Raw genomic sequence first — 20,292 nt, forward strand, 5'->3', positions numbered from 1 at the left:
ATACCCGAATGAGCGCAGCGAGCGTCCATCGCGAAGAATTCCCCGTTCACCTGAAACAGGCAAACATCCGCGTCGCGTCCCTCAGACGAATAGATCAGTCGGCATTGTTTCTTGGACAGCTCCGACACAGGGCCTATTAGCCTCCAGGGAACACTCTCATCTTCTGGAGAAGTCATAGAGGTGGGATAAAGCAGGGCATTTAATGTGCTGTATTTCTTGTTTTATCTAAACGCGATCAATTTCGCCTCACTGACAGTCGCTGCTCTCACTGGGTTGTCGCTTCATGGAGGCTGTACTGCACTTTGTCGCCGAAGGGGGGTCCCCAAAATGACCTTATCACAATTTGTAGACATTTCTATGCAAATATTGACAATCACTTTTGATTTTAAACGTTTGAACTGAGCAATGTAACTAGGAAAAGGTGTGTTGAGATCATGCAGACTGATTATAAAAAATAAAGTGCTTACAAGGTTCTGGTAGTACTTAAAATATTGAGGATAGGCCAACAATGATTGGTTTATTACAATAAACATAACTCAAAATCAAAGAATAAAGCCCTCAGTGATTACAGCAGAGAACAAAAAAAAAAAGAAGAAAAACAGATCAAGCTATTTCACAATGGCGTCCTTGCTGTTTTCACAAAGCTAGGATGTCCACCTTTGTGTTACGCAATCATCTAGTCTTAAATCAAATATGTGTCACTCGTCTTTGTCTGTATTATTTATAATCAGCATAAGTTTTTTTTTTAAAAATCAGATTAGTTTCATAAGCATAAACAGACATGCAAAAAAAGTAGTAGCCTACATTGTGCATCACTATAAACCACAATGCATCTTTGTTCCACCAAATAAAGACTTTATTCGTGCTAATAAAGTGCAGGTTGCATTTACGTTAATACAAGTTGCTTGCTGGATGCGAGGTGACTGAACATCTGGTCGTGCACTATGGAAAAAGGGGAAGGCCAGTGTCCAAAAAGCTTTGTAGTGTCTCACTCCCTGCTCTAAACTTTAATAGCGAGTGAGGTGAATAGACCTACTTAAATGAGCGAACCATTCTGAAACCGTGCTAAGACAGCTTCACACAGCACAGCGTGAGCATTAAATGTAGACTAACAGGCTCTCTGGTCAATTACATCCAAGCTCTAGACAAACACTCAAAGCCTATTTATCATTAAAAGCACTTCACATACTCATTCTCCTCAAATTAAGGATTTTCAAAACCCAGTTGAGTCATGTTGTAATTGGTAATTTTAATAATCTGGAAAAAAAAGTATCTGTGAATCTATTATGTAAATTAAATATTCATATTTAGCTTTTTTAAACAGAAATTTCAAGTAGAAAGTTGTCCTCCTATCTCACTGTGGACTACACAAGCAAAGTTTTGATGAACTAAAAAATCTGTTATCTGGCTAGAAATACGTAATTAGGTAGCTGAAATTGTCCGAACACTGGAAACATGCAATCGGATCAAAAAAGGTCTATCTGAAAATATGTCTTTTGTTTTTCATTTGCAAAAGTAAAAAAATGACAGAAGTGCAGGGTGTTTTAAAAGCAGACCAAGACCAGATGTTTCAGCCCATTATCTTCTTTTGGAGCAAGATATATTTTTGATAGCCCTTTACATAAAATGTGTGTATAATGTTTATTATGTATATATAAATACAACAAACGCACGTATATATTTAAAATGTAATGTTCAATATATGTATATATAATATGAAATAATATAAATGTATACATGTTAATCCTGTAAATATTTAGAAAATATTGACTGTATGTGTACATATACACACACACACACACACACACACACAGTTCATATACATATATTTTGTAAACAAAAACGTTTATTTTGGATGCGATTAATCGTTTGACAGCATTAATTTTATTCACCTGATAACTTCTTGACTTTTTCTTTTATTAAGAGCATACAATTTCTACTCTATATATGCAATTTAAATAGGCTATATTGGATTTATCCAAATGATGGCTACTTTCAAAAATAATCTGGTCACAAATGTACATATTGTAAAGACAAATTAACTATATTATTTTGTCACCAGTTATTAAAAGAACAGATCATTTAAAAAGTGAAAGTTTACTGAAAAAAAAGTACTCAACCTGAGGCTATTTCAGATGTAGATAAGTTTGTTTGTTTTTTCATCTAAACAGATTTGAATAAATTTAGTATTATATAATTTGTTCATCAGTGGATCTTCTGCAGCGAATGGGTGCCAAACAGCTGATAAAAACATAACAATAATTGTAAACCAAATGACAGTATATCAATTATATCTTGTGAAAAGTTTCATGTTTGTAATAAACAAATCCATCACTAAGACATTCATAACTTTTAACTCTTGCTTCCAGGTGAGTCCTCCATTGAAAAAGGTGTCTTGTTTGAATCAGGAGAGAAATATACATAGACCAAGCATCATTTAAGCAAGAACAATCCAAAACGGTTCTAAACAATAAATGTTGTTGGATTGTAATGCGATAGAACAACATGGATGGCCTTTTCACTTCCTTATGGACTCATATTTTGGCCAGAAGCAACAGTTTAAAGTTCAAACAATGATGGATTTGTTTCTTACAAACACGCCACTTTTAACTTTATAAGATTTATTGAGAATTTCATCTTTAGCCTAAAAAGTTGAAAAGAACATCCTGTCCATATCCATTTGTCAACTATTGCGAAAGCTCAAAACAATGCTGTTTACTGCATTAAATGAGGATTGTTCTGATTGTATTTAGTACAATTATTTGTTGCCCAGAATTTCCATTGTTTGAGAGAAACCAGGGACTTGCACCAGCCTTCTGGCACGCAAGCAACCTCAGTACGAGTGGAGTTTTCCATGCTTGGTACAGTTTCACAAAGTGACTCATTCTGTGCCCACACCACTTCAAGAACCAAACTCCAATCACTATAATTCTGTGTGAGAGAATATTTTTTTGGCCTGTTGCTCGAAATATTCTCCCATATAATGTTTAGTTACACAGTGAGCTATATCTAAAAAATATAGGTTTGCACAAGCTCAAAATGTGACTGCAACATGATGTCATTTGTCAAACGAATGCTCCGAGCACAGCGTACTGTCAGTCTTAATATTTCAGTCATATAAACCTGTTGGCTTCCATTTAAATAGAAACAAGTTCAAACTCGTTCAAAGTCAAAAAATGACATCATCCTTCATAAAGGTCGGCTCTGAATATGCACATAAGCCATAAGGTCTGCGTTTATTAATACTTTCCTCCACTTTCATGTGATGCTATTTACACACTGGCAGCCAAAGGTTTGGTAAAGTTTTTTAAATGATTTCAAAAGAAGTCTCTTATGCTTACCAGAGCTGCATTTATTTGTTTAAACATACAGTAATGTTGTTAAATATTACGATAATTTTAAATATATATTTTTTATTTGAATGTATTTTAAAATAATTTTTGTCTGTCAAATCTGAATTTTCAGAATCAGTACTCCAGTTTTAAGTATCACATGATTTTTCAGAAATTGTTCTAATATGCTGATTTAGTGCTTATATGAATAATACTATTAAATTAATTAGTAATTATAAATAATATCATTAACATGCTTGATCCTACCTATTGTGACCTATTTTACCCTAATCTTTTATTTTATTTTATTTTTTTTACAGCAGTAATATGATTCTGGAAACATTGTGTCACTTCTGCTTCTCTTTTTCAAAAGTTCACCATTGCATGCTTTATTACAATTACATTATTTTATGAGGACTGTGATTATGGTGTCATAGAACTGACATCATGCCAAGGCACAAGTCTGGCAGTTAAAAATGAACAGTGTTTTTTAGATGGTTTAAAGCTGATGATATAGCAACACAAAAATGCCAGACAGACAAAATGACTTTTGCACAGAAAAGCTCATGAGTAACTTCCCGCAGGCAAGTTGGCTTTGTTGAAAATGCTCCTAATGACACTATACGGCAGCTCAGGCAAAACTTACTGAAGCTGTGCAGGAGCCAATGATGCAAAATTTGGTTGTTCCTCCAGCACCTTTATTCTCAAAAGTCTCCTAATCTTCTAGCTCAGCGCGGACACTGCGATCCCTGAAAAAAATGTGTTTTTCATTTATGTAAGACCTGCTGAAAGCATTTCAAAAAAAAAAAAATCAGTCAACAGCATGATTTGTTTCCCGCCAAAATTTCTCATCTGCAATTAGTGTGGCAGCCCAGCGGGTAAGATTGATTGAAATCTGCCCAAATCATTCCCTAAAACACCTGTCCGGTGTTTAAAAAGGTTAAGGTCCCCTTTATCCCTGACGCGCTGGAGAATTATAGTGATATCCATTTTCCCGTTCTACCAGTACTTTTCTCATCCAGACAAGACTGGGATGCAAGGGGAACTCCATTGGAAACAAAGCTCAACTTTGAACTTGGTGTATGGCTCTGCGAGAAACTAAAGCTGTTCCATGGAGAGCCAGCTGATTAGGGTTCAACCTGGGCACGTGTGTATGTTGTCCAGAAGTTGAAACACACACTTGTGTCACTTCTCAATAGCCTTTCTTGCCAAGTGGGTTTTGGATACAAAGTTCCTCGCAGAGACTTCGAGGGTTTGTTGGTCTGATCCTCAGGCCGATACATCTTTCTTTTGGATAACTCTTGTGGTTAACATAAACGGTATCATGAGACTACTGAACCTTGAAACCCGTAATGCAAGAAACATTTCTTTCCAAACTACATTCCAAAAATATGCTAAATATATGTTGTAAACAGTGAAGAACATATCTTCAATTTTCCAATACTGAAAATATATATAAAATGGATGGACAAAAAACACACAAGTAAACAGAATTTAAATTTAAATAAACATATTTTAGAATCTATATTAGCATAATTTTTCTACTTTGTGTATTTTTTTTTTAATTTTCTCAGAAAGTTTGTCATAATTGAGTTTATAACACAATTTTCATTTTATTTCCTGCAGTTCTGAGTTTGTATATAACAATTTAGACTGACTTTTTGAGAACTGCAAATTTATACTGCTAAATTTTGCCCCTTTTTCAGTTTTGAGTTTATATCTCACAGTCTAAGTTGGCCATTTTTGTAACTTTTTTTTTGCAAGTTTACAATACAAAAATGTATTTCTCTCCATTTTAAGCTTTTGTCTCATAATTTTAGTTTACATTTTTTCATTCAGATTATTTTCTTTATATATATTTCTGAGTTTGCATCTCACAGTTACACTGTTAACTCAAAACTGTGCGATATACACTCAGAAATAACATCAGAATTTGAGTTTCCAGCAACCTTTGCCTTGAAATTCTAAGTTTAAATCTCGCAATTCAAATGTTAACTCAAAATTGTACGATTTACATTAAAAACTGTGAAAAATAACGTCAGAATTGTGAGGTCCCAAATAGCCTTTTAAAACTTCTTTTCATGTCAGAATGTGTTTCCACACAAACCAGACATTGTACATTCTGGGTGTTAAAATGTGCCAAATTTTGTACCCCATCAAGCATGAATGATGGGCCACAGCTGCTAGTGCCTGCTGGGCTGTTGTCGGGATATATTGACCGGGCCCTGGAGAAAGGAGGAAGTGTGGATGTTGATAAATGTTCTTAAGGGAGATGCTGAACGCATGTGTGGAGGATATTCAATCTCAGGCATCCCCTGACCTCTGCGTCTGCTGAAATGATCAGTGCGTCCCTGTCCCATCATGTCTTCACTTAATTATATCCAGATACAGTGCTTGTTTGTCTGGAAGAGGCTGTTATCAGAGCAGGACACATTCAGAAGATGAAAGAGGAATAAACACACAAGCCCTCGAGCCTTGTACGTATTCCCAAAGGTGGCCAGCCTCGCTTTCAACCAAAATCTTTCATCTTGGCATACATGATTCATGATTGTTATTCTGGTTTATGCGTGAAAATCTCGGCGATCAGCCCGTGCACAATTATCTCTCTTTGTTGGTAGCATTTAAAAAGCTTGAATGAAATCACAACACAAATATGTAAAGCTAGAAAAAAGAGGTTGGTTAATTAATGCTGCCAAGATTGGTCCTGTTAGCCTCTGCTGGCAGATACTGTAACTACACCACCATGACACAGAGCATCTTTTCTCTGCTGATAGCCATTCAAATATATATATATATATATATATATATATATATATATATATATATATATATATATATATATATATATATAAAATCTGGAATTATGTGACAGATAGCATTAATTAATAGAAATTATTTGTTGAACACTGTATATTTAATTTAACCTAATGTAATTTTATTTTACACACCATTGAGTTTTCTGAATAACTTGTATGAGGGTTAAGTTTAAAAAAGTACAAATATTTTATGTTTTCATTAATGTTTCAATAAAATTTACTAATTTGTTAATTAAATAATAAGTAATTACATTGAATTTAATTTTAAATTATTTTTGCACACTATTCTATATTGTTATACTACAAATCTATTCATTTTATGTAACTATATAATTATTACTATATTTAAAAAAGTAATAATGTGGCTTTATAAAAAAATCTAATATTTTGTTTTCATATTAATGTTTCAGCACAGTTAGGTAATTCAGTAAATTGAAAATGTATTAATTTAATTTCTAAATGATTTATCGCACAGTTTATTTTCTTTTTAATTTAAGAAGTAATAGGTTTTTAATGTAAAACTTAGTGAAAATGTTAGATTCAGGTTTCCAAATAACATTAATCTTTTTTGATGTCATATTAATGTTTCAGTGAAATAAAGTACTTCAACAAAGTAAATAACTATTCATTTAAATTCTAAAAGTTTTATATCAAACAGTTTACTTTATTTAAATTTTTAATGTATTCACAAACCATTTGGCTTTTTTATTATTAACAGCACACTTTTTAAATTCTATTTTATCCTCTAACTATATTTTGTATTTTTGTCCTGCTGTATCAACAACATTTTCCCCAAGGTATTAATAAATTACTTTTCTATCCTACTTCATGCTCTAATAATCCCATAATCCCATTTTGTCCCGTGCACAAATGAGGTACACTCCTAAACACTTCCCTAGTTAAACGGTGAGTAAACCTGCCTGTGTTGTTGCTCTCTGTTCTGGCTCTTGCACAAAATAAACCCGAACGAACAGCCTTGTGTCAATCAGATCAGAATAATCTTCCATTGTGACATGACATGCTTTGGACTTAATTGAGAATGACAGGACATTAGCCTCAGAAGTTTATTTTACTTCTTCATTTGATTCCAGTGGTCTGGCCAAGCTCATTTTTCTCTGGCCTTAGACAGATGTCAAAACAAGGCTTTCTATGCTAAAGTTGGGCAACTTTTCAGCCCCCCCAATGCTTCATCTGACTCTCAGATGTGGATAAATGAAAGATAGTTTCTCTCACCCGAATAGCAGTTCGTCTCTGTTGGGGGTACAAACCAAAGCCTCCGTGACCATTTTTATAACATGCCCTGAAAAATATTGGAACTGCTTTCCAGACAGTTACACCCTGTTAAATTCCCAAATAGCATTAACATATGTATGTTTTTATTCAATTCATCATTTTTGAATGAGGCACAGTTTTCTTACAGTTTTCTGCCCCAGGGGTCAAGTTTTACTAGTGAGCAAGTTCCTTTTAACCCCTGCTGGTAGATGTTGTAACTACACCATCTGCCTGCAAAAATCCTTCTCTATTGATGGCCTTTAGAAAGTATCTGTGCATTTTGATGGATATAAATATAAAATATGTTTTATCAGTATATATTTATATCCCAAATTTAATCAATCAAATAAATGTTTACATTTTACATATGTGTATGCTAATGTACCAATACAATCGAACTTCCTCAAAAGTTTTTTGAACGCAACTGTTTTTGTTTTCTACCCAGCACATTTCCTTTGAGTTATCGGCATCATCATTACAGGATATGCTGATAAGAAAGCATCTGAGGTTTCTGATGAGTTAAGATCGAGCATGATGTATTTTCCCCTTGAAAAAAGTGTTTCGAAACCTTTTGATCAAATGACTGATGTTGATCCACATAATATGCTGACTAAACCAAAATGTGAACACACCAGAGACACGCTGGTTCCTGTTTTAGCAAAGAATATTTTGTCATTTCATTATTCAGTACATTAAATTTAGACATGACTATCTGTATGAAAAAGTTTGTTTGGTTGCTGACGTTTCCTCACACTTTGACTTTAACATTTTTTTTTCTATCTATTTTCATTCAAGTTGCCTTCATAGAGACTTCTTAAGGATTCCATGATGTTAGCTTAAGCTGAACCTTTGACCTTTTTCACAAATTTCTTTACCAACATTTACAATTCCAGCATCATATTCATCAAATTTGAAAGTGCATATTTTTTTATATATTTATGTATATTGGCATGCATTCCACGTGTTTTTTGTGGAAAATTTTGAAAATTATATTTTGCATTGGTAGAATGAACGGCGAAAATGAAGGCATTTGAAAACAATGATGCATGTTTATTTATGCATCTATATTTATACCGGCATGTTATGTGCTGTGCACTTACAGTGTTGCTAAAGATGTTAATTTGCAAAATGATGAAGATTGTTTTGAAACAAAAATGCAGTTTTCAAACGTATCTGGATTAATGCGGATGGAGCCTAAAACTGGATGTGTTGCATTGCTCTCAAAGCGCTGAATGTAATCGGATGCCCTGCTCTGTATCTGAAGTTTCCAAACATCTGGCGCTCTGTAACTTTGGTTTGACGCATCCAGTGTAGACAGCCTCTGGACGTTTTGGCGCGTCATGTGTTGACACAGTGTATATCTAATACCATTGTCCCCAATCAACATGGGAATGAAAATCCAGTGAGACGCAGAAATTCCAAACATCTGTGGTATGAATCATCTAATGACAACACGGGGTACAGTTACGTAGTAAAATTTGGAAAATATAACAATAACACCAATGAAATACATACCTCTCCTCGGTAAAAGGCCTTACTTTTTCGGATCATGCAAAATGCTTTATAGGCCTGAGGCAACAAGTCTCTTAAGTACAGTATAAAATAATGAATTCTCCACTGTCCTTCCATTGGGACAAGAGTTGTTATTTTGGTCAAAGGTTTGTGTGCGCTGGACAGAAAGTTATTAATAAGAAGTACCCACTGAAATCGAATACAGAAGCACTTACATATGGTGACGGCTTGTCGGACCGATGTCTAGCCTCAACATTGTTACACTGAATTATGCTTCCATAAACAATATGTGACCATGTCTTTTTTCAAAATTAAACATTGCTTTTCTTTTTAAGTTTAGAGCAATATTAAAAGCATTACATTCGCAGACAGTTCCTTACCAAAGTGACCTATAATACAGACTAAAGAACAAAATCCGCTCCAAGTCAAATAGTCTTTTTTTCTTTGTCATGGTCCAAACGGAAAATCATTCTTGAAAATGGCAGAAAAGTCAGTCGTTCATTTATTTGATTTTTTTCAAGGATCATCCCAAGTATTCTATCTGTCAATGCTTTGAAATGAAGTGATTTGTTAAGAACACATCGTCGTCACGCGCTGCATTCCAAAGTCTAGGATGTGTGATTTGATTGATGTATTATGAAGTGAAACATAAGAGCATGTTTTCGTTTATCGTAACGACAATAACAAGGTTAAGGGAAGTGATTGGGAGATCTCTGCCGAGGAACTGAAGCACATAGCGTTCTTCCCATCAGCAGACTTTTTGAGGACTGTCCACTGAAGGCCTCAGTCTGTTTTCTCCATCCGCTCCTTCTTCTAATGACCAACGCAGACTGTCTGCTTCGCCTGACCCCTCCCTCCGCCCCCAACAATACTATTATCCATTCTTCATTGTTCCACTCATTCGCGTTTTATTCCTAAATATCTGCTCTTCCTGTCCAAATACCCAGAATACCTTTTCCCTGGATTTCCCATGTAAAAGACTCCATTATAAATATGGTTTTGTTTGTTTCAAATGAAAAGATACTTGTGGGAAACTGAAGTCCACATTATGAAAAAAAGAGAAAAGTATATTGGGTAAATAGAACTAATCAGAACTAACTTGCACTAATGTTTGACAACCAGAAAATGATCCTGATATTTTGATAAACCTTCAAAATATAGCTTGATATTGTGCTATATGATGCATGAAATCCTGAATGTTTTTTGGGGTCACTATGTACTCACTATGAACTAAAATTAAGGTTCCAAAAATGAAATTAACAAAAATGAGCCGTTAATTATTAATTAATTACTTTATCTTAATTTTTTTTTTATTGTGTTAAGAACATTTTAAATGTCTAGAGAACCACTTTCCACAATTAATAATCTTTTGTGCAATGGAAAGGTTCCTTGGTCATTATAAGTTCTTCATGGAACCATCCAAACCAATAAAGAACCATTATATTTTTAAATGAATAACTAATGTCTCATTTTCTTCATTTTATTTCTCAAGTAAATCTTTCTTGTTTAAAATAATTTTAAGATTTGTTCATGAAACTCTTAGTCTGTTATCTGCCTTTCCTGTATGAAAGTCAAAGGAAATGCTGGTTTGGGACAGGGTTTGCACAACCCAACGACATTATGTTATCAAACTGAATTTAACCCAAGCAGTTTTGACATTATTAGCTTGTCTCATCCAGCAAGTTCCCAGCATTTGAACATATATTACGATATGTGTCATTTGATGGGCTTGAGTCATAGGTTACTGTATGCTGTCTGTACAGCAGCCTTGGCTTAACTAGCGACAGCTTTATCCTCCATACATAGAAATCCTTTACCGATCACATTTTTTTGGTCCAGACCACATCTGGACAAACGATTACCCTCCTGGTCCGAACAATGATGAAAGAACCGTCTAAAAATATCGGCTTACATTACCAAATAATTGCCAGCGACTCCTTGCAGACTTTCTAAAAATAAAACACTTGACTCTCACGCCTCCAGTTACAAGCTCATGGCCACAGTCAGTCTGGTTAATAGATAAGTGATTCAATCAACCCTACAATAAATTCAGGCCCTATCTCCACTGTTTTCTCCATAGTCTGGCTCATAATGATCCAATGCTTCACAAACTACACAAAAAGGGGGAAACTACAAATTACGATGGTGAACTCAAAAGGGAGCTCTTTTTAGGCTGCTGTATGTCTGTCGCAGGAATGAATGCGCGTTGCACAATGCCTTTGAACTCTGAGCTGGTTTATCTTGTGGTTTTGAGATGAGTGTTTCATCTCCATGTCTATCGCATTAAGTTGAAACATAAGTGCAATGCTTGAAAGTTTGGCAGTTTGTCTCTTATCTCATCTCCCTCCTAGCTCTGTGCTTCTAATCAACCCACACCTTCTAGAAGAACAACATCTGCAGGAAGACGAGGGGATAGTTTTTTTTTTTTTTGCGTTTTTTACATTCCCTTAGTTAGTGTGTGTGTCTCGGTGCAGAGGTTGGGGCTTGTTGGAGACTTTGAGTCTTGCTAATTCAATAGGCTTTGGGATTATGACTGAGAATTGTTTTGCAATATGTCATTTTGGTCATCATTTGATTGATTTTTAAAATGAAGGCCTTCTTTGATGCGGGCAGACACCATATGTTTTATGGATCAAATTCGGAAGAGTAGAACATCCAAGTGTTCTGCATAATTTATACCTCTCCACTCTAACATGTCGTTGATCTCTGTTCATGGTCTCGAGGGCTTTCTAGAAAAGCTTCATTTTGGCAAAGTCAGGAGTTTCTGTTATTGAGCATCATCATTTCCAGTGAATGTAACACACATCTTTGTCTTAAACCACAGTGAGGACTTGCATGCAAGTCATGAACACATTCTATATGTTCACAGTTGAAAAAGTTTGGCACCATGTGATTAGATCAATGCCAGCCTTGTTAGTTTCAGTTGAAGCAAGCAGTGGAACAGATGCAGGTTCCAACTTTTGTAAAGGTGCAGACCTTTCTGTAAATTTTTTAAAGGTGAAATAGGAATATAAATGATCTGGAATTTTGCTAATTTTCCATGCTTGGTTTAAAATTGACTTCTGTGCGACCTGTGCTTCATACATCTCTACGTTATTTACATTTGATGGATGTGAAATTTCACAGAAATTTTGGGTTTCACCTTATTTTAAGGTTTCCCTGTTACAGTGTAATAATAAGTATTGAGTAATATTAATTATTGGTGTTGTTTGGTGGGTGGATAAGTCACATGTAACATGAGTAACAAGGAGATCTTAAAATAAAATATTAACACATTTTTGTCACTCCTGCCAATGTCATGAGAATTTAGTAATCCAATCTCGTGATCAATGAAAAATCTAACCACCAACCATTTTGTGTGCGTGTGACGAAATACCAATGAGGTTACAAAATCATAACAATTTACCACAAGTTCATGAAATTAAAAATAGTTAGAATTCACCATGAAAGTGTGTTGGAATTGAGAAAATTTACCAGCAACATTTTTTTTTTACTGCCATAAATTATTTTATATATATATGCACACACACACACACACACACACATACAACATTTATATTTGTTCTTTATTTTTTTATGTAAAAAAATATTCTGTATATAACCACAAGGTTACTTATAAGATACTTACAGTATAGGCTTCCTAGATTAAATTTTTCCAGTGAGGTAAAAGAACTTATTTTGGCTCACATGACTTGGGCAGCGAGGATCAGACTATCATTCTTACAGTTTGACTTCCTTAAAGTTCCTACCAGCCAATTGGCAAGTAACTCACAAAAGCCAGTTTCTACTCCATTTGGTGCTTGTGACTGTTAATTTTGGACCCGGTGTACCAGTTTGAAAAACCAGATGAAGCAGGTTCTCTGTTTACAGGGCCATTATTAAAGACATGAGATCATGCACAGTTGCACATTCGATCCTTGCCAGAGCTAATAAAAATGCACTTGATGTTCTCATTTTGTAACATCAGACCTTCAACCGCAGTTTGTGATGGATGTCTTATCTCTCTGAGAGGAAGAGAGAAAGACAGATCGGTGAATAAGAGAAAGTGTGTCATGGTCCAGAGGAAAGCAATAAAAATGTACAAAACATTAAAAATCATCCCAGTGTGCTTTGGCAGCCCACATATTGCTTCATCTCTGTCATAGCTACTGAATGTATCCCAGGTATCGCTGAAGAACCTATTCAAAAAAGAAAATCTTATTTTCTGGTTCGGTATGTATGACTGAACTGTCAGGCGGATTGCCGGATAAACTTAATAGCTCTGTTCCACAACCTAGTGAGCTCCCTCGCTGCCTACTGTCTCATAAGTAATGGAAGTGAGTGATTTGAAACGCTTTACATGTGCAGGAAGTCTGTACATCATACAAAATAGCACTCAACACGTGTAGCTGATGGAAGACTTGTATGAAATAGTCATTTATTTGTTACTTTGCACTATTTTTCTTGCAATTTCCTTTCAATTCTTATTTAATGAATAAGTATTATTTAAATCAGTTTCTCTTGGGGGTTTTTTTTCCAAGCTGCAATGCATTCTGGGATTGTCTTCTCTATGAAGGACGTGCAATTCTGCTAACGTAAAGGGTTAGTTCACCACAAAAAAAAAAAAAAAAAATCCATAAATTACTCACCCTCAAGTCATCCTAGGTGACTGTGGCTTTCGTCTTTCAGACGTTACATTAAAGTTATATTAAAAATTTAGTTATATTTATATTAAATATTAGAATTATATTAAAATGTTTCTTTGAAGTTTAAAGCTTTTTAATGGCACTCAGCAGGTGTTGCTGTGCTCCGGTCCAAAAGAAATTAAATAAAAATCACCCATCCATAATAAAAATGTCTCAGACACCACCAGGGGTTGGGGGATGGTTGTTGAACAAAGTCCTCCTGAAGCGAATCAATGCGTTTTTGTGTGTATATAATTATGTGTATATTGGTGTATATATTATATATATATATATATATATATATATATATATATATATATATATATAATTAATAATAGTAAATATAAATAATAAGTTAATAATTAATATTTTTGCTGTAATATTTCACTTATATATTTTCAAACAAATGTTAAATTATATTTATATATATTATCTACATTTTATTTAGGTGTTACTAAATATCATTGTTTTAATAGCTAACTGTAACTGAGTGAATTTTTAAGGACATTTAAAGGATATTAGACCATGCACAATAAATTGTACAATTCTGTTATATATAAGACAAATTTTGTATATATTAAATTATATATTTTTTAGATGTTATCTAAATTATAACTTACGGTGTTATTAAATTATTTTTTTTAATAGTGCACTTTAAGTGAGCGTTAGATGTAAAAATAGAGAAATGACCATGCACAATAAATGCAGATAAAATGTTTTTTTTTTTATTATTGTAACCGGTATGAGTATGTTGTGCGGTTAGGTAGGTAGATGACGTAATGGGTAGGTGGCGTATAAAGTCTCGCGGGCGTCAAGGAAACAGCGTTTGCTCTCGTTCTACGCTTGGTGAGCGAGTTTGTGTTTCTTCCTCTGCTGGCGCGTTGAAGGAACGGCTTGACCTATTGTGTCCGAAAACTCGGAGTGAGTAAACCTGTTGTTTTAATCATGTTTATCGTAAAGGAGATGCTTGGTAGTAAGATTCGCATTTACCATAGTAAATGTGTTGTAGGATTGTTCCGGTTTTAATGATCGAGGTGAGAGCAGAGTGCACTTGTCATTTTGCGCTTGGTTACGACCACTGGACGTAAGTAATGATTAAGCTAGTTTTTAAAGACTTATACACTTTAAGTATCCTTTAAAGGAGCATTAATACATTAGCAACGTGAGTATTTTCTTGATTGTTAAATGTAGAATGTGGTGTGTAATAAAATTTAAATGGTTTTAATTACAGGACATCAAAACCTTCTTTGGCAAGTGGCCATCGTTTTTTTCCCCACCAAACTTGGGATTTGGTTGTTTTGTTTTTTTGATTTGTGGCATTCATTTTGCAGGATCTGCCTGTCTTATTTGAATGGTATAGTGCTGTATTGGGAGGCCTTGTTTGATTTGTGTGTTTTACGTATAATGGTTTGATTGGGTTTGATTTTTATTTTCTTTATATTTTTTTGATTGGGTTTGACTTTTGGGTTTGTTTTTTTTCTTCCTCCCATGTGGTATATTTCCCATTTTAGTATTCTAGGTTGATTTGGGTGTTATTTTGAGTGCCATTCTTATGTTTTCTTTTGGGTTAAAGTATGATTTCTCTGTTTAATTAATGTGAATATCAGTCTAATGATTGGTTTCTCTTATTGAATGTTGTTAGATTTCGATTTGTTTGGAGTGTTATTTCTTTTGGAAATTAATTTGGTTTACTTTAAATCAATTCAGAGTGGTGTTTAATTGTTGTAATTAGTTTATTTTTTTTATTGGTTTCTTTGGTGTCATGGATGGTTTTACCAAGTCCTTCTACTCTTAAGAGAAGATAAAATTTTGCTCATTCTGGAAAATAAAGCAACCCTTTTTGTACTCTGGCTTCTAGTTCATTTATTTGAACCACCTGTGTGATTCAAAGAAAAACAAAAAAGAGATTAGATCATTGTTAGGGTCCCACGTCCTAGAATTTGTGGGTGGCGTAGTCAATTTCGTCGACTATTTTATAACGACCAGCAAGCTTAGGTCACACTTGGCGTAGTCGGCAGGGTACCATACATTAAAGAAGCCTGAGTGCAAATGGTTGTATTGTTCTAGAGTGTGTATTTTGTGGGGTGGGGAAAGAAACGGTGGTCGCAACTGACCGAGAATTTAATTTTGTTACGAGCGGTGATCCTTATCTATCATCAGTTGTCTTCTGGTTTGCTTTTGTGTGTATGTTACAGATTGCTATGGAGGAACAACTTAAAGTCTTGACAGAATTGGTACAACAATTGCAGACAGATAACCAGCAACTTCGGCAAGAACTTGTAAGGAGGTCTGTGGAGGTTGTTGATGAGGCTCAATCTGCTAGTTCTAGACTGGATGTTGGTGCCCGTCCATCTGTTAACATCCCGGCATCTGAACGTTATGTTTATGTTCCACGTGAAAGAAAGTGTCCCAGGTTTTCTGGGAGGAGGTCTGTTGATTTGTTGACGGCAGAAGACTGGGTTGAAGAAGTACGTAGGTCTTTGATCGTTCGGCCGGTTCCAGTGGCCGAGAAAGCTTTGTTCGTCTATGATCTTTTAGATGGAGAAGCGAAGGCTGAAGTAAAGTTTCACCCATCTAGCGACCGGGATGATCCTGAAAAAATCTTTACAATCTTGCTTGAGATGTATGGTTGTTCTCAGTCTTTGGTTGGTTTGCAGAAGCAGTTTTTTCAACGTCGCCAGCTAGAGGGAGAATCGCTTCGTGAATACTCGCACGCCCTCATGGCTCTAATGGAGGCAATGAAACGTAAGAACTTGACAGGCATTTGTAACCCCGACCACACCTTACGTGACCAGTTTATTGAACACATGCGGGATAATACCCTTCGTAGGGAGCTGAAACGACAGGTACGGTTGAATGCTGAGATGTCGTTCCTAGAGGTTCGTGCTGAGGCTATACGGTGGGCAGATGAGGGAGGCACTCCTAGTATAAGACCTCGAGCTCATTCTTGTACTGCAGATGTTCAGGTGGTGGGTACGTATAGGTCAACTCAATTTTCCTCTGAATCCACTAATGAATTGGGTGAGCTTAAAGATTGTCTCCGTAAGCAACAGACGCAGTTGGATGCTATTTTGAAGCACTTGAGTATAAATCCATCAAATCCTGTAGGGGGTGCTGTAGGCTCCCGGCCTGTTTCTGCCCGGTTCCAAGCCGACGGCAAGCCAATCTGTATGCGTTGCAATAAAGCTGGTCATATTGCAAGGTTCTGCAGATCTGACTTGGCAGGCATGCACGTGAATGTGAGAGAGGGGGTAGGAATTGGTCCGGGACCGTCATCCCATGGGCAAGGTCGAACGGTTGTACGGGAAACCCCCGAGCAGCCGGAAAACTAGCACCCTCTGGTGTTGGGAGCTTGACACCAGAGGGGGGTTCTTCTGGCTCTAAAGGGGTATTTGAGGAAGATTGGGTCCAACTTATTGGGCAGTGCCCTATAGTGGAAGTTTGTTTTGGGGGGGTGAAAACTCCCTGCTTACTGGACACGGGGTCTATGGTGTCAATGGTCACAGAGAGCTTCTTTGAGTCTGCATTTCCACTGCATATTAGGGAATGTTTGAAACCTTGTAGCTGGTTGCGGTTGAAGGCTGCAAATGGGCTGGACATTCCCTATTGTGGCTACTTGGAGCTGGAAGTCGAGGTTTTGGGTAGGATCCTCCCTAAAATGGGGATACTAATTATGAGAGATCCACTAGATCCTCTTATACGGCAACAAAAGCTTGCAGTCCCAGGTCTCTTGGGCATGAATGTTTTGAATTGTTGCTATCAAGAGCTTTTTTGTCAACACGAAGAGCGTTTATTTTCCTCCCCCACAGTTAAGCAAGCCGGGAAGGAGTGGAAGCAGGCCCTGTTGGAGTGCCAAAGTTTAGCTCTTACTGCCGAGTCTGGGTTCTTGGGGAAGGCAGTTGTAAGGGCAGGATCGGCTATACGTGTGCCAGCGGGTTCCCTGCAATGGGTTCCTATAAGTCGCAGTCAAGGTATGGCACGTGTTATTACTTCTGTATTCTTGGAGCCTCCAATGGGGGAGGATGGTATACTACCTGCGAATATCCTCATCTCAAAGTGTTTATTACCAGTAGAGCAGGGCGTAGTTCATGTTCCGGTGGTAAACTTGGGAGAAAAGGACCAATGGCTTAGGCCAAAAACTTTTTTGGGCCAATTGTATGTGGTCAATCTGCAGTCAACTTTGGAATCTGCGTTGGGGGAGAGCGTGAATAGCCAGGATATGGTGAGCTGTAATCAGGTCATGGAGGCAGGTAGTGGGCTATCTTTGGATTTCAATGAGGCGTCATGGCCTTCATTATCCACTACGCAGTCTCAGCAGGTTAAATGCCTTTTGACCCGGTTTAGTTCTGTCTTTAGCAAAGAAGGGGGTGACTTGGGGTGTACTCACCTAGTCCAACACGAGATCCCAGTGCTAGACAATGTTCCTGTTCGGCAGCGTTATCGCCGGTTGCCCCCCTCTCAGTATGAGCAAGTCAAAACTCATATTAGTGAGCTGCTTGAGCAGGGTGTAGTTCGGCCTAGTTCTAGTCCTTACTCATCACCTATTGTGATAGTGCAAAAGAAGGATGGGAGTATCCGTCTTTGCGTGGATTACCGCCAACTCAATGCGAAAACACGGAAGGATGCTTACCCACTTCCAAGGATTGAGGAATCACTTGATGCGCTGACTGGTGCTAAGTGGTTCTCTACTCTTGACTTGACGAGTGGGTACAACCAAGTCCCAGTGATCGAACGGGACAAAGAGAAGACTGCTTTCTGTACTCCTTTTGGCCTCTTTGAATACAACAGAATGCCTTTTGGTTTGTGCAATGCACCCAGTACTTTCCAAAGGCTTATGGAAAGGATTTTTGGTGATCAACGGTTCCAGTCCCTTTTGTTATATTTGGATGACATAGTCATCTTTTCTGGTTCCTTTGAACAACATCTTCAACGGTTGGAGATGGTTTTGGGGCGTCTTCAACAAAATAACCTGAAATTGAAGTTCCAAAAATGTAAATTTTTTCAAGAAAGGGTTAAGTATCTTGGTCACATAATTTCCTCCCAGGGAGTGTCCACTGACCCAGAGAAAATCAGCGCTGTAGTTGACTGGAAGCGACCCAGTAACCTTTTGGAGTTGCGTTCCTTTTTGGGTTTTGCATCATACTACAGAAGGTTCGTAGAGGGTTTTGCTCAATTAGCATCACCTCTACATAGATTAGTAGGGGAGCTCCAAGGTAAGGGTAAGAAGCGGGGTTCAGGCACTGACACCCTTTTGGAAGGACGATGGACAGAGGCGGCGGAGAATGCCTTTGTGGCTTTGAAGAAGTCACTGGTAGAGGCCCCAGTTTTAGGCTATGCTGATTTCACAAAGTCATTCGTGTTAGAGATAGATGCTAGTCAGGTTGGTCTTGGTGCTGTATTGTCTCAGGAACAGGAGGGCCAGTGGAGGCCTATCGCTTATGCCAGTCGGGGCTTGCGCCCTGCAGAAAGAAATATGTTAAACTATAGTTCCATGAAGCTGGAGCTTTTGGCCCTTAAGTGGGCCATCTCCGAGAAGTTTCGGGAATATCTGCTGGGTGTCAAGTTCGTGGTGTTCACAGATAACAACCCCTTGAGTTACCTTCAGACCGCCAAGTTGGCTGCTGTAGAGCAGCGGTGGGCGTCACAGCTGGCGTTGTTTGATTTTGAGCTGAAATATCGTCCTGGGACAGCCAATCGCAATGCGGATGCACTCTCCCGTCTTCCTGTGGATCTAGCTCCTAAAAGGGTTAGGGAAATTGCTTCTGGTATCACTTTGCCTCATGAACTTTCCTTAGTTCAGTGTTTGAGCTCTGCTTCGACCTGTACTCAAGCTTCAGAAATAGCAGCTCTGCCCTGTCGTGAAAAGGCAGATATGCAAGTTCTTCAGGCGGCAGATGTGCATATTGCTGCATTTCTGAAATATTGGCAAAGAGGAGTGGCCCCTACTCGTTATGAAAGGGCAAGGGAGTCTAGGGAAGTAATGGAATTTGTTCGCCAATGGAAACGTATTCGACAAGTAGATGGTGTTTTGTATAGAGAAGTTTTCTTGGCTCCAGGGAAGGTTAGAGTGCTTCAGGTTTTATTGCCTGAGGTTCTAAGGGAGGAAGTGTTGGAGAGCCTTCATGACCATCATGGGCATCAAGGTATAGAGAGGACAACCACCTTGGTGAGGGAGAGATGTTTTTGGCCTAATTTGCGCCAGGATGTTGAGCAATGGTGTATCAAATGCGAGCGTTGTGTGGTCTCTAAAGCCTTACGCCCCAAAGTTCGTACAACCATGGGGCATTTGATGGCTTCAAAGCCCTTGGAAATTCTCGCAATTGATTTTACACTTTTGGAGCGGGCCAGTAATGGATGTGAGAACGTGCTAGTAGTGACTGATGTGTTTTCTAAATTTACCCAAGCGTACCCAACCCGAGACCAAAAGGCAAGTACTGTGGCTCGCATTTTGACGGAGCGGTGGTTCTATGTTTATGGTGTGCCAAAACGCATCCATTCGGACCAAGGGCGGAATTTCGAGGGAGAATTGCTTAAACAACTGTGCCACCTTTATGGGATTCAGAAGAGTAGGACTACAGCATATCATCCTGAGGGAAATGGGCAGTGCGAAAGATTTAATCGCACTTTGCATGATTTATTGCGTACTTTGCCCATCGAAAAGAAAAGGGTATGGCCGCAGTCTTTACCTCAGTTACT

The 20,292-nt window shown here is 37.3% G+C and overlaps 1 protein-coding gene across 2 annotated transcripts in view; it reads right to left on the minus strand.

Moving 5' to 3' along the window:
- The window catches only part of si:ch211-212d10.2 (uncharacterized protein LOC557710 homolog), a 29,008-nt gene extending 28,692 nt beyond the window's left edge, over window positions 1-316 (minus strand). The window contains exon 1 of one of the 2 annotated variants that reach the window (XM_052590505.1): window positions 5-316. In XM_052590505.1, coding sequence (XP_052446465.1) covers window positions 5-176 — 172 coding nt within the window. In that variant the 5' untranslated portion in view covers window positions 177-316. The remainder of the gene's footprint in view (window positions 1-4) is intronic. The other variant, XM_052590506.1, reaches the window with a different exon arrangement.
- Window positions 317-20,292: the final 19,976 nt, after the last annotated feature.

The sequence above is a fragment of the Carassius gibelio genome, chromosome B22 (genome assembly GCF_023724105.1).
Source record: "Carassius gibelio isolate Cgi1373 ecotype wild population from Czech Republic chromosome B22, carGib1.2-hapl.c, whole genome shotgun sequence".
Taxonomy (NCBI): Eukaryota; Metazoa; Chordata; class Actinopteri; order Cypriniformes; family Cyprinidae; genus Carassius; species Carassius gibelio.